Genomic DNA, 13,302 nt, shown 5'->3' on the forward strand with positions numbered 1-13,302 from the left:
TGAGCACACTCTCCTCTCTGGGCAGCCAGGTTTGTCTGTGATGACTGGTCTCTATAGCCAGACTGTCCTCTCTGGGCAGCCAGGTTTGTCTGTGATGACTGGTCTCTATAGCCAGCCTGTCCTCTCTGGGCAGCCAGGTTTGTCTGTGATGACCGGTCTCTATAGCCAGACTGTCCTCTCTGGGCAGCCAGGTTTGTCTGTGACGACCGGTCTCTATAGCCAGACAGTCCTCTCTGGGCAGCCAGACTGTCCTCTCTGGGCAGCCAGGTTTGTCTGTGACGACAGGTCTCTATAGCCAGACTGCCAGACTGTCCTAGCCAGACTGTCTGGGCAGCCAGGTTTGTCTGTGACGACCGGTCTCTATAGCCAGACTGTCCTCTCTGGGCAGCCAGGTTTGTCTGTGACGACCGGTCTCTATAGCCACAGTCCTCTCTGGGCAGCCAGACTGTCCTCTCTGGGCAGCCAGGTTTGTCTGTGACGACAGGTCTCTATAGCCAGACTGTCCTCTCTGGGCAGCCAGGTTTGTCTGTGACGACCGGTCTCTATAGCCAGACTGTCCTCTCTGGGCAGCCAGGTTTGTCTGGGCAGCCAGACTGTCCTCTCTGGGCAGCCAGGTTTGTCTGTGACGACCGGTCTCTATAGCCAGACAGTCCTCTCTGGGCAGCCAGACTGTCCTCTCTGGGCAGCCAGGGTTTGTCTAGCCAGACAGTCCTCTCTGGGCAGCCAGACTGTCCTCTCTGGGCAGCCAGGTTTGTCTGTGACGACTGGTCTCTATAGCCAGACTGCTCACTGATTACCTACTCAATGTTTTCCTCAGTTTTCTATCAGTCACAGTGGTCAGATAGTCTGCCAACATGTACTGTCTGTTTAGAGACAAATAGCATTGAAGTTTACTTAGATTTTTTGTGGTGTCTTTCTAAAAGATTATTAATTTTTGTTCTGGGCTCTTTGTTATATTGCTGTAGAGGGTTGCAAGGTGTTTTCTCTGCAGAGCCAGTTCCTCCTGATGAGGTTTTGTTTAATTTATTCCAATTCTCCCAGAAGTGGTTTGATTCTATGGATTCCAGGTGATTTTCTGCTCTGGTTTTTGTTCTTATTGCTTCAATGTTTCTCCATATTGAAGGTGTATATTTATGTTGTCTGGTTCTCTTGTGCCTTTGATTAGCATTATTTCTCAATTACTCCTGTCGTGTCTTTGGCTATGCCGGATTAAGTGAAAAGACATGCTATTCTATAAAATCCTTTCTCTGTAATTAATATTACCTGATTGAGCTAATCATGTAAAAATAATTAACAAGAAAGTCGGGGCACCACAAAATAATATTTATAGAGCTGTTATCTTCCAAATAAACTCTTAAAGACCTGGTCATATTTTACATCAATAGCAGTCAATATTAATTGTCACCTTAATTCAGTCTCATCTTAACCAAGAATTTACAACTTTATCTTCACGAACCCTGGCTAACAAGTTGAATCAGCAATACAAAATTGGGTTTCATTATTTATTTACTAAATACCTAACTAATCACACAGAATTACACATACACAGAATGAATCATACCTTGATTACAAATGACGTCATAAAGGAAAACGGCCCTAGTGGACAGAACGGATATGACAGCTGGTTACACAAAATAAAAGGGCTGGGTTTGAGTGAAAGAGCGGGAAGCCTGAGGGACAAAGGGAGAAGCTGTCCTATCGTAAAAATACACATCTTATGCATTCTAAATTGCCGCCCATTTGGAAAAGGAAAATGCAATAAATATTTACTCAGAGCTGCGCTTCAATAGGTTGGTGGTAGATGGGATGGCCGTGTTGCCCAACGGAATTCTTTGTCCTTTGAAGAGATTTCTCTGGTGGTGAATGGGATACGTTGTAGTGTCGTCGTTGTGTGGTAGACGGAATACTCGGTCTGTCCTTTCCTAGCCCACGTTTATAGCTGCTGTTGCTAACTCAATGGCTAGGATGTCTCACTTCTTTAGTGAATAAGAGTTCAAAGTTCATACCATTCACAACTAAAGCTCACGCTGAGGTTGGCTTAGTTCTGTAGTTGACATGTTAGTCCTTTTCAACCTATGGACCGTCGTCCTCACGTCCTCGGAACAGGAGGTTACATTTTCGTGAAGGACTTGTATAGGAAGGGTAAGGAGGGCGTGTTTCATTGGTTATAACCTATGTCTCTTCACGTGAGCGGGCCACTGAGTCGGGCCTAATTCATTTATGAAAACCCAAATCTCACATTTTAGAAGCTAAAATCACATTTCATCCCATCACAAATAATTTAATATTGAAACATTTCAATTGCACAACAATTCCATGTGAATCTGATAACTATAATGTGTAGACTTTCCACTGTAGAGTTTATGTCATCTTATCATTGATGAGAATGTCTCAGATGACAACCAAACTGACATCATATTCATTAAGTACCACCTCATATGTTGAACTGGTCGGATTACCAGAATATAGTTCATTTCCCCCCGGGACCTTCTGATGTTCCCAGAATCTCTATGTTAACCAAGGGGTTTTCAAATGTAACATCAGTTGGGTAGAGAGAGGGAAAAAGGGGGAGAGGTATTTATGACTGTCATAAACCTACCCCAAGGCCAGCATCATGACACTTCCTTAGATTTCTCCATCATCATCAAACCATGTTTCATTCTCTAATGCTTTTAGGTTTGGTCTTGTGTTTCTTATGCTCCTATATATAACTTCCTCCTCCCTGTGCATCTCTTCCTGCAGCCTACAGAGATGGAGGTAGAGTCTCGGGTCCACCTGTATGGCCACAGCTCTGAGGTGACCAGCCTCCATGTGTGTAAACCATACAGCATCCTTATCTCTGTGTCCAGGGATGGAACATGCATCCTCTGGGACCTCAACAGGTGAGTGTACATGGTGACAATGTCCCTTCGTTATTCATGAAAGACAGGGTGAAAATGACCTGTTGTTTGTCTTGTTAGGTTGTGTTATGTCCAGAGCCTGACAGGTCACAAGAGCCCGGTGACCGCAGTGTCAGCCAGTGAGACCACAGGGGACATCGCTACGGTCTGTGACTCAGGTGAGGAACTGTATGATGTAAATAGAGTAGTCTGGTGGGAGGACCTGTCTGTTACTGTATATAGTCTAGTGGGAGGACCTGTCTGTTACTGTATATAGTCTAGTGGGAGGACCTGTCTGTTACTGTATATAGTCTAGTGGGAGGACCTGTCTGTTACTGTATATAGTCTAGTGGGAGGACCTGTCTGTTACTGTATATAGTCTAGTGGGAGGACCTGTCTGTTACTGTATATAGTCTAGTGGGAGGACCTGTCTGTTACTGTATATAGTCTAGTGGGAGGACCTGTCTGTTACTGTATATAGTCTAGTGGGAGGACCTGTCTGTTACTGTATATAGTCTAGTGGGAGGACCTGTCTGTTACTGTATATAGGACCTGTCTGTTCTGTATATAGTCTAGTGGGAGGACCTGTCTGTTACTGTATATAGTCTAGTGGGAGGACCTGTCTGTTACTGTATATAGTCTAGTGGGAGGACCTGTCTGTTACTGTATATAGTCTAGTGGGAGGACCTGTCTGTTACTGTATATGGGAGGAGTCTACTGTATATAGTCTGGGAGGACCTGTCTGTTACTGTATATAGTCTAGTGGGAGGACCTGTCTGTTACTGTATATAGTCTAGTGGGAGGACCTGTCTGTTACTGTATATAGTCTAGTGGGAGGACCTGTCTGTTACTGTATATAGTCTAGTGGGAGGACCTGTCTGTTACTGTATATAGTCTAGTGGGAGGACCTGTCTGTTACTGTATATAGTCTAGTGGGAGGACCTGTCTGTTACTGTATATAGTCTAGTGGGAGGACCTGTCTGTTACTGTATATAGTCTAGTGGGAGGACCTGTCTGTTACTGTATATAGTCTAGTGGGAGGACCTGTCTGTTACTGTATATAGTCTAGTGGGAGGACCTGTCTGTTACTGTATATAGTCTAGTGGGAGGACCTGTCTGTTACTGTATATAGTCTAGTGGGAGGACCTGTCTGTTACTGTATATAGTCTAGTGGGAGGACCTGTCTGTTACTGTATATAGTCTAGTGGGAGGACCTGTCTGTTACTGTATATAGTCTAGTGGGAGGACCTGTCTGTTACTGTATATAGTCTAGTGGGAGGACCTGTCTGTTACTGTATATAGTCTAGTGGGAGGACCTGTCTGTTACTGTATATAGTCTAGTGGGAGGACCTGTCTGTTACTGTATATAGTCTAGTGGGAGGACCTGTCTGTTACTGTATATAGTCTAGTGGGAGTGGGACCTGTCTGTTACTGTATATAGTCTAGTGGGAGGACCTGTCTGTTACTGTATATAGTCTAGTGGGAGGACCTGTCTGTTACTGTATATAGTCTAGTGGGAGGACCTGTCTGTTACTGTATATAGTCTAGTGGGAGGACCTGTCTGTTACTGTATATAGTCTAGTGGGAGGACCTGTCTGTTCTGTCTTGGGAGGACCTGTCTGTTATATAGTCTAGTGGGAGGACCTGTCTGTTACTGTATATAGTCTAGTGGGAGGACCTGTCTGTTACTGTATATAGTCTAGTGGGAGGACCTGTCTGTTACTGTATATAGTCTAGTGGGAGGACCTGTCTGTTACTGTATATAGTCTAGTGGGAGGACCTGTCTGTTACTGTATATAGTCTAGTGGGAGGACCTGTCTGTTACTGTATATAGTCTAGTGGGAGGACCTGTCTGTTACTGTATATAGTCTAGTGGGAGGACCTGTCTGTTACTGTATATAGTCTAGTGGGAGGACCTGTCTGTTACTGTATATAGTCTAGTGGGAGGACCTGTCTGTTACTGTATATAGTCTAGTGGGAGGACCTGTCTGTTACTGTATATAGTCTAGTGGGAGGACCTGTCTGTTACTGTATATAGTCTAGTGGGAGGACCTGTCTGTTACTAGTGGGAGGACCTGTCTGTATATAGTCTAGTGGGAGGACCTGTCTGTTACTGTATATAGTCTAGTGGGAGGACCTGTCTGTTACTGTATATAGTCTAGTGGGAGGACCTGTCTGTTACTGTATATAGTCTAGTGGGAGGACCTGTCTGTTACTGTATATAGTCTAGTGGGAGGACCTGTCTGTTACTGTATATAGTCTAGTGGGAGGACCTGTCTGTTACTGTATATAGTCTAGTGGGAGGACCTGTCTGTTACTGTATATAGTCTAGTGGGAGGACCTGTCTGTTACTGTATATAGTCTAGTGGGAGGACCTGTCTGTTACTGTATATAGTCTAGTGGGAGGACCTGTCTGTTACTGTATATAGTCTAGTGGGAGGACCTGTCTGTTACTGTATATAGTCTAGTGGGAGGACCTGTCTGTTACTGTATATAGTCTAGTGGGAGGACCTGTCTGTTACTGTATATAGTCTAGTGGGAGGACCTGTCTGTTACTGTATATAGTCTAGTGGGAGGACCTGTCTGTTACTGTATATAGTCTAGTGGGAGGACCTGTCTGTTACTGTATATAGTCTAGTGGGAGGACCTGTCTGTTACTGTATATAGTCTAGTGGGAGGACCTGTCTGTTACTGTATATAGTCTAGTGGGAGGACCTGTCTGTTACTGTATATAGTCTAGTGGGAGGACCTGTCTGTTACTGTATATAGTCTAGTGGGAGGACCTGTCTGTTACTGTATATAGTCTAGTGGGAGGACCTGTCTGTTACTGTATATAGTCTAGTGGGAGGACCTGTCTGTTACTGTATATAGTTCTAGTAGTGGGAGGACCTGTCTGTTACTGTATATAGTCTAGTGGGAGGACCTGTCTGTTACTGTATATAGTCTAGTGGGAGGACCTGTCTGGTATATAGTCTAGTGGGAGGACCTGTCTGTTACTGTATATAGTCTAGTGGGAGGACCTGTCTGTTACTGTATATAGTCTAGTGGGAGGACCTGTCTGTTACTGTATATAGTCTAGTGGGAGGACCTGTCTGTTACTGTATATAGTCTAGTGGGAGGACCTGTCTGTTACTGTATATAGTCTAGTGGGAGGACCTGTCTGTTACTGTATATAGTCTAGTGGGAGGACCTGTCTGTTACTGTATATAGTCTAGTGGGAGGACCTGGACCTGTCTGTTACTGTATACTGTATATAGTCTAGTGGGAGGACCTGTCTGTTACTGTATATAGTCTAGTGGGAGGACCTGTCTGTTACTGTATATAGTCTAGTGGGAGGACCTGTCTGTTACTGTATATAGTCTAGTGGGAGGACCTGTCTGTTACTGTATATAGTCTAGTGGGAGGACCTGTCTGTTACTGTATATAGTCTAGTGGGAGGACCTGTCTGTTACTGTATATAGTCTAGTGGGAGGACCTGTCTGTTACTGTATATAGTCTAGTGGGAGGACCTGTCTGTCTGACTCATCCTCTAACCTATGATGTCATTGTGTTCATCCAGTGGGCGGGGGCAGTGACCTACGGTTGTGGACTGTGAACGGCGATCTGATTGGCCACGTCCACTGTCGTGAGATCATCTGCTCTGTGGCGTTCTCCAATCAGCCGGAGGGAGTGTCTGTCAACGTCATTACAGGGGGACTGGAGAACGGAGTGGTCAGGTGAGCAGCTTCCCAGTCTGTCTCTCTGTGTGTGTACGAGTCTGTCTCTCTGTGTGTGTACGAGTCTGTCTCTCTGTGTGTGTACGAGTCTGTCTCTCTGTGTGTGTACGAGTCTGTCTCTCTGTGTGTGTACGAGTCTGTCTCTCTGTGTGTGTACGAGTCTGTCTCTCTGTGTGTGTACGAGTCTGTCTCTCTGTGTGTGTACGAGTCTGTTTCCTTGTGGCTGTTTTTAATGTGTTTGTTTTTATATTTTTATGCCGCTACAAACCAATTGTCCAGCTTTACCCAGGTTTCCAACCAAACGTTTAATGTGAGTAAAGTACACGTTGGAGAATGTCACAACAGGTCTGATGGAAACCTCACATTTGTCGATAAACTTTTCAAATGTCGACAAAACAAAATACGGTGTGATCTTTTTTCGTGTCGGTAAAAGTGATTGTGGCTGAAACGCCTTTCTGCACAAATATTGATTTACCCAATATTGATAAACTGAGTTACATGATGATGTTGGTGTTGATGCTCCTTTTGATAAATGTGGACTTGGCTGCCGTTTCACAGAGAAAAGTCATCTGTCTCTTTTTCTATAACAATCTCCTCGTGTTCAGAGCCTTCAGACAGTATTCACACCCCTCGACTTGTCCTCATTTTTGTTGTTACAAAATGTAAATTATGTTATTTTAAGTTAAAAACTGATGTCTTGAGTCAATAAGTATTTAACTTCTTTGTTATGACCTAAATATGTTCAGGAGTCAAAATGTGCTTAACAAGTCACATAATAAGTGTCATGGACTCAGTGTGCAACACTAGTGTTTAAAATGATTTCTGAATGACTACCTCATCTCTTTACCCCACACGTACAAGTATCTGTAAGGTCCCTCAGTCGAGCAAAGACCCAGAGGTTTTCCAATGCCTCACAAAGAAGGGCACCTATTGGTAGATGGGTAAAAAAAAAAGCAGACATTGAATATCCCTTTGAGCCTGGTGAAGTTATTAATTACACTTTAGATGGTGTATCAATACACCCAGTCACTACAAAGATACAGGCGCCCTTCTTAACTCAGTTGCCGGAGAGGAAGGAAACTTCTCAGGGATTTTCAACATGAGGCCAATGGTGACTTTAAAACAGTTCGAGTGTAATGGCTGTGATAAGAGAAACCTGAGGATGGATCAACAATATGACAGAGTGAAAAGAAGGAAACCTGTACAGAATACAAATATTGCAAAACATGCATCCTGTTTGCAGTAAGGCATTTAATTAAAACTACAGAAAATGTTAATTTCTTAACTTATGTCCGGAATTCAAAGTATTATGTTTGAGGTAAATCCAATACATCACTGAGTACCACTCTCCATATCTTCAAGCATAGTGGTGGCTGCATCATGTTATGGGTATGCTTGTAATCGTTAAGGACTGGGGAGTTTTTCAAGATTTAAATAAACTGAATAGAACTAAGCACAGGCAAAATCCTAAAATACCTGGTTCAATCTGCTTTCTACCAGACACTGAGATTACCCTGAAAGACTCACAGCTCTTAAAGCCTTACCCAGAAAGACTCACAGCTCTTAGAGCCTTACCCAGAAAGATTCACAGCTCTTAGAGCCTTACCCAGAAAGACTCACAGCTCTTAGAGCCTTACTCAGAAAGACTCACAGCTCTTAGAGCCTTACCCAGAAAGACTCACAGCTCTTTGAGCCTTACCCAGAAAGACTCACAGCTCTTTGAGCCTTACCCAGAAAGACTCACAGCTCTTTGAGCCTTACCCAGAAAGACTCACAGCTCTTTGAGCCTTACCCAGAAAGACTCACAGCTCTTTGAGCCTTACCCAGAAAGACTCACAGCTCTTTGAGCCTTACCCAGAAAGACTCACAGCTCTTTGAGCCTTACCCAGAAAGACTCACAGCTCTTTGAGCCTTACCCAGAAAGACTCACAGCTCTTTGAGCCTTACCCAGAAAGACTCACAGCTCTTTGAGCCTTACCCAGAAAGACTCACAGCTCTTTGAGCCTTACCCAGAAAGACCCACAGCTCTTTGAGCCTTACCCAGAAAGACTCACAGCTCTTTGAGCCTTACCCAGAAAGACTCACAGCTCTTTGAGCCTTACCCAGAAAGACTCACAGCTCTTTGAGCCTTACCCAGAAAGACTCACAGCTCTTTGAGCCTTACCCAGAAAGACTCACAGCTCTTAGAGCCTTACTCAGAAAGACTCACAGCTCTTAGAGCCTTACTCAGAAAGACTCACAGCTCTTTGAGCCTTCCCCAGAAAGACTCACAGCTCTTTGAGCCTTCCCCAGAAAGACTCACAGCTCTTTGAGCCTTCCCCAGAAAGACTCGCAGCTCTTTGAGCCTTACCCAGAAAGACTCGCAGCTCTTTGAGCCTTACCCAGAAAGACTCACAGCTCTTAGAGCCTTACCCAGAAAGACTCGCAGCTCTTTGAGCCTTACCCAGAAAGACTCACAGCTCTTTGAGCCTTACCCAGAAAGACTCACAGCTGTAAAAGCTGCCAAATATACTTCTTCAAAGTTTTGACTCTGGGGATTGAAAATGAGATATTTCTGTATTTAATTTTCAAAACATTTACCAAAATGTCTAAAAACATGTTTTCATTTTGTCATTATGGGGTATTGTGTGTAGATGGGTGAGAAAAAATATATATTTAATCCATTTTGAATTCAGACTAACACAACATGTAGAATAAGTCAAGGGGTGTGAATACTTCCTGAAGGAACTGTAGTCTACCTACCCACACTGTCTCTGTTGGCTAGAGAGAACGTACCAATACTTCCTGAAGGAACTGTAGTCTACCTACCCACACTGTCTCTGTTGGCTAGAGAGAACGTACCAATACTTCCTGAAGGAACTGTAGTCTACCTACCCACACTGTCTCTGTTGGCTAGAGAGAACGTACCAATACTTCCTAAAGGAACTGTAGTCTACCCACACTGTCTCTGTTGGCTAGAGAGAACGTACCAATACTTCCTGAAGGAACTGTAGTCTACCCACACTGTCTCTGTTGGCTAGAGAGAACGTACCAATACTTCCTGAAGGAACTGTAGTCTACCCACACTGTCTCTGTTGGCTAGAGAGAACGTACCAATACTTCCTGAAGGAACTGTAGTCTACCCACACTGTCTCTGTTGGCTAGAGAGAACGTACCAATACTTCCTGAAGGAACTGTAGTCTACCTACCCACACTGTCTCTGTTGGCTAGAGAGAACGTACCAATACTTCCTGAAGGAACTGTAGTCTACCTACCCACACTGTCTCTGTTGGCTAGAGAGAACGTACCAATACTTCCTGAAGGAACTGTAGTCTACCTACCCACACTGTCTCTGTTGGCTAGAGAGAACGTACCAATACTTCCTGAAGGAACTGTAGTCTACCCACACTGTCTCTGTTGGCTAGAGAGAACGAACCAAGACCAGAGTGAGAACATTCATTATAAACGGAAAACATTTGAGATGGAATCCCATTTTAACTTGTATTTTTTATTCGGTACATTGGAATGCAAATTATTTACTTAAAAATCATACAATGTGATTTTTGTTTTCGATTCCGTCTCTCACAGTTGAAGTGTACTTGTGATAAAAAATTACAGACCTCTACATGCTTTGTAAGTAGGAAACCCCGCAGAATCGGCAGTGTATCAAATACTAGTTCTCCCCACTGTATGCGTTTCTGTTTACTACGTCATCACAGCCTTGTATCTGCAACAAATCAATATGATGAAAAAACTTCTCTTCTGGGAAAATGCTCATATTGTTTATATGCAAATGATTTACTATGCTCATGGAATAACTGTCGCCGATTGGCTGGAAACCTGGGTATGACATAAAGGTGTTCTGAATATGAATGAGTGTCTTCCTGAATAAATGTTACATAACGGGCCTCCTCCTTGTTCATCATTCAGGCTGTGGAGCACGTGGGACTTGAAGCCAGTGAGAGAGATCACCTTCCCCAAGTCGAACAAGCCTATCATCAGCCTGACATATTCATGTGACGGTCATCACCTGTACACAGCTAACAGCGAGGGGACGGTCATGGCCTGGTGTAGGAGAGACCAGCAGAGGATGAAACTGCCCATGTTCTACAGTTTCCTCTCGAGCTACGCTGCCAGCTGACAGACTAGGGCCTTGAACGACTACACTACCCACAATCCTCCTGAGAGACATGATTACAATACCCATAGTCCTTTTCTGACGCATGGCCCCAGACTACCCTGAGAGACCGCATGAGGGACAGAACTACAATACCCACAGTCCTCTACTCCCCCAGACCTGCTGGCATGTTGAGTCAGAACTACAATACCCATAGTTATCTTCTGACACATTGCTCCAGACTACCCTGGGACAAAACTACAATAACCACAGTTCTCCAGGCGGACAGAACTGCCTGAACCTCTCCATGAGCAGTCAGTCCCCTTCTCTCCCCTCTGCCCGGAGGCAGACATGTCAACATGCTGCAGACGACCAATCGAAGCCCTCAGCTCAGACCCTAAGACCCACCTCCTGTAATCTACAGCAATTTCCGTGCGAGCAGACGAGCGGCTGTTAACATGAAGCTAAGATATGATATTAAAGAGATCTAGATATACATTTTTTTGCTTTTGGAATGTTTTGGTTTTGTTGTCATGGTAATAATGTTCCTTCCTTCTGAAATGTGTTGCTGATGACTTGATTGGTTGTTTGGACTGTCCTGGTGAGCTGCTGCTACATAACATCTGACCAATCCCAAGTCAGACCAGAGTGCTGAAGGCCCCGCCTCTGCTAGTGTCTGACCAATCCAAAGCCAGAGCAGAGGGTTGAAGACCCGTCTCTTCTCGACGGCCAACGCATGTGTCTCTCTGCATGAGTCACCTGACTGACGGCTCTTATTCCTGAGAGACCAGGACAAGCTGCAGTTACAGGGTCACACTGCATATCTGTCACCTACCTGGAGATGACCCTGCATGGTCCTGTGGGGACTGAGATACCCTTCCTGTCCACTCTGAACTCTAGACTACGTCAACCAGAGAGGGGGATCTGGGATGACGTGGATTGTGTTGCCTGTAATGTCCTGGTCTGTGCCCTAAAGGCCTCTTCTTGCATGCTGGAATTAAGGAGACTGCGATGGATGGATGGATGGATGAATGGGTGCAGGTGCGTGTGTGGGTGTGTGGGTGTGTGATAGCTTGAAAGCACTAACTACATTGTGTTCCTGCCTTGTATCAATCCTGTTTCCTGCCTTGTATCAATCCTGTTTCTTGTGTCATTTTGTTTTCACTCTTTGTTTTTGCATTGGCTTCCTTAAAGTGTTGTTGTTGTTATTTCTTATTATCAATGAAAGCTGAGAATGATTTGCTGTTGAGTTTTGTCCTTGTGTTTACTGGTCTGAAACGGCTCCCTCTCCAATGCACTGCAGCCATCAACTGATTCTTTCAGCCATCAACTGATTCTTACAGCCATCAAATGCAACTACAGCCATCAACTGATTCTTACAGCCATCAACTGATTCTTACAGCCATCAACTGATTCTTACAGCCATCAACTGATTCTTTCAGCCATCAACTGATTCTTACAGCCATCAACTGATTCTTACAGCCATCAACTGATTCTTACAGCCATCAACTGATTCTTACAGCCATCAACTGATTCTTACAGCCATCAACTGATTCTTACAGCCATCAACTGTGTCGTACAGGGAGAGAGAGCAGTGTAGTCTGTCCTCTGAGCTCTCCTCTCCTCTCTCACAGCCCTGTTAAAGTAGTGGCCTGATCCAGACAGCAGTGTAGTCTGTCCTCTGAGCTCTCCTCTCCTCTCTCACAGCCCTGTTAAAGTAGTGGCTTGATCCAGACAGCAGTGTAGTCTGTCCTCTGAGCTCTCCTCTCACAGCCATGTTAAATTAGTGGCTTGATCCAGACAGCAGTGTAGTCTGTCCTCTGAGCTCTCCTCTCCTCTCACAGCCATGTTAAATTAGTGGCTTGATCCAGACAGCGGTGTAGTCTGTCCCCTGATCTCTCTTCTAGTCTCCCACTCTAGCTCCTGCTGCCAGGATTACAGACCTCTGGGGAGCCGCTGCAACATCCCAGGAGACATCAAAACACCCTGGTAATTAGCAATTAATTGAATGAGTGTATATCTCCACTACTACACAATCAGAGGGAGAGAGGCACCAGAGGGAGAGAGGCACCAGAGGGAGAGAGGCACCAGAGAGGAGGGAGAGAGCGAGGCAATTTCATTAAACCCCCCACCCCCTTTAATAAAGGAATATCCACTGCACTGATGTTAGAGATGTTAGTTCTGTTTGTTGTGCCAGGACTTCTGGGGTTTTCCACCCCTCCTCTCCCAGCAGACCGGCAGGGGGGTTGAGGACAGACAGTTAATGCAACAGGGAGATGCTACCAGGTTGTTGATTATCAGCACCCTCCCTCTATATGACACTTGGGACAGGAGCCACCTCCACCTGGCCAGTCTTGACACCACTGCCTGTGGCAGCCCCTCCCAGTTCTTCCTGACCCACCTCTCCAAGCCCAGGTACACCCCCAACATTTTAAACCCTTCACAACCCCACTGCAAACCCCATCTCCCCATGCCCCACATAACAGAGCTTTGGTCTTGCCCCAGTTTACATTAGCTGACGAAGCTCCTTGTACACCTTCAGACTAGCCTCTAGTGCATATCCCTGACCATCACAGAAACCTCATCTGCATACACCGACACTGCCACGCCT

The 13,302-nt window shown here is 45.0% G+C and overlaps 1 protein-coding gene across 1 annotated transcript in view; it reads left to right on the top strand.

Moving 5' to 3' along the window:
- Positions 1–11,938, top strand: part of lyst (lysosomal trafficking regulator) — a 245,382-nt gene extending 233,444 nt beyond the window's left edge. Inside the window, 4 exon segments of the mRNA XM_046368397.1 lie at positions 2,743–2,882; positions 2,961–3,058; positions 6,439–6,595; positions 10,505–11,938. Of these exon segments, the coding sequence (XP_046224353.1) occupies positions 2,743–2,882; positions 2,961–3,058; positions 6,439–6,595; positions 10,505–10,715 (606 nt within the window). The 3' untranslated portion in view covers positions 10,716–11,938.
- The last annotated feature ends 1,364 nt before the right edge of the window (positions 11,939–13,302 follow it).

Source organism: Oncorhynchus gorbuscha, linkage group LG11 (assembly GCF_021184085.1).
Source record: "Oncorhynchus gorbuscha isolate QuinsamMale2020 ecotype Even-year linkage group LG11, OgorEven_v1.0, whole genome shotgun sequence".
Lineage (NCBI taxonomy): Eukaryota > Metazoa > Chordata > Actinopteri > Salmoniformes > Salmonidae > Oncorhynchus > Oncorhynchus gorbuscha.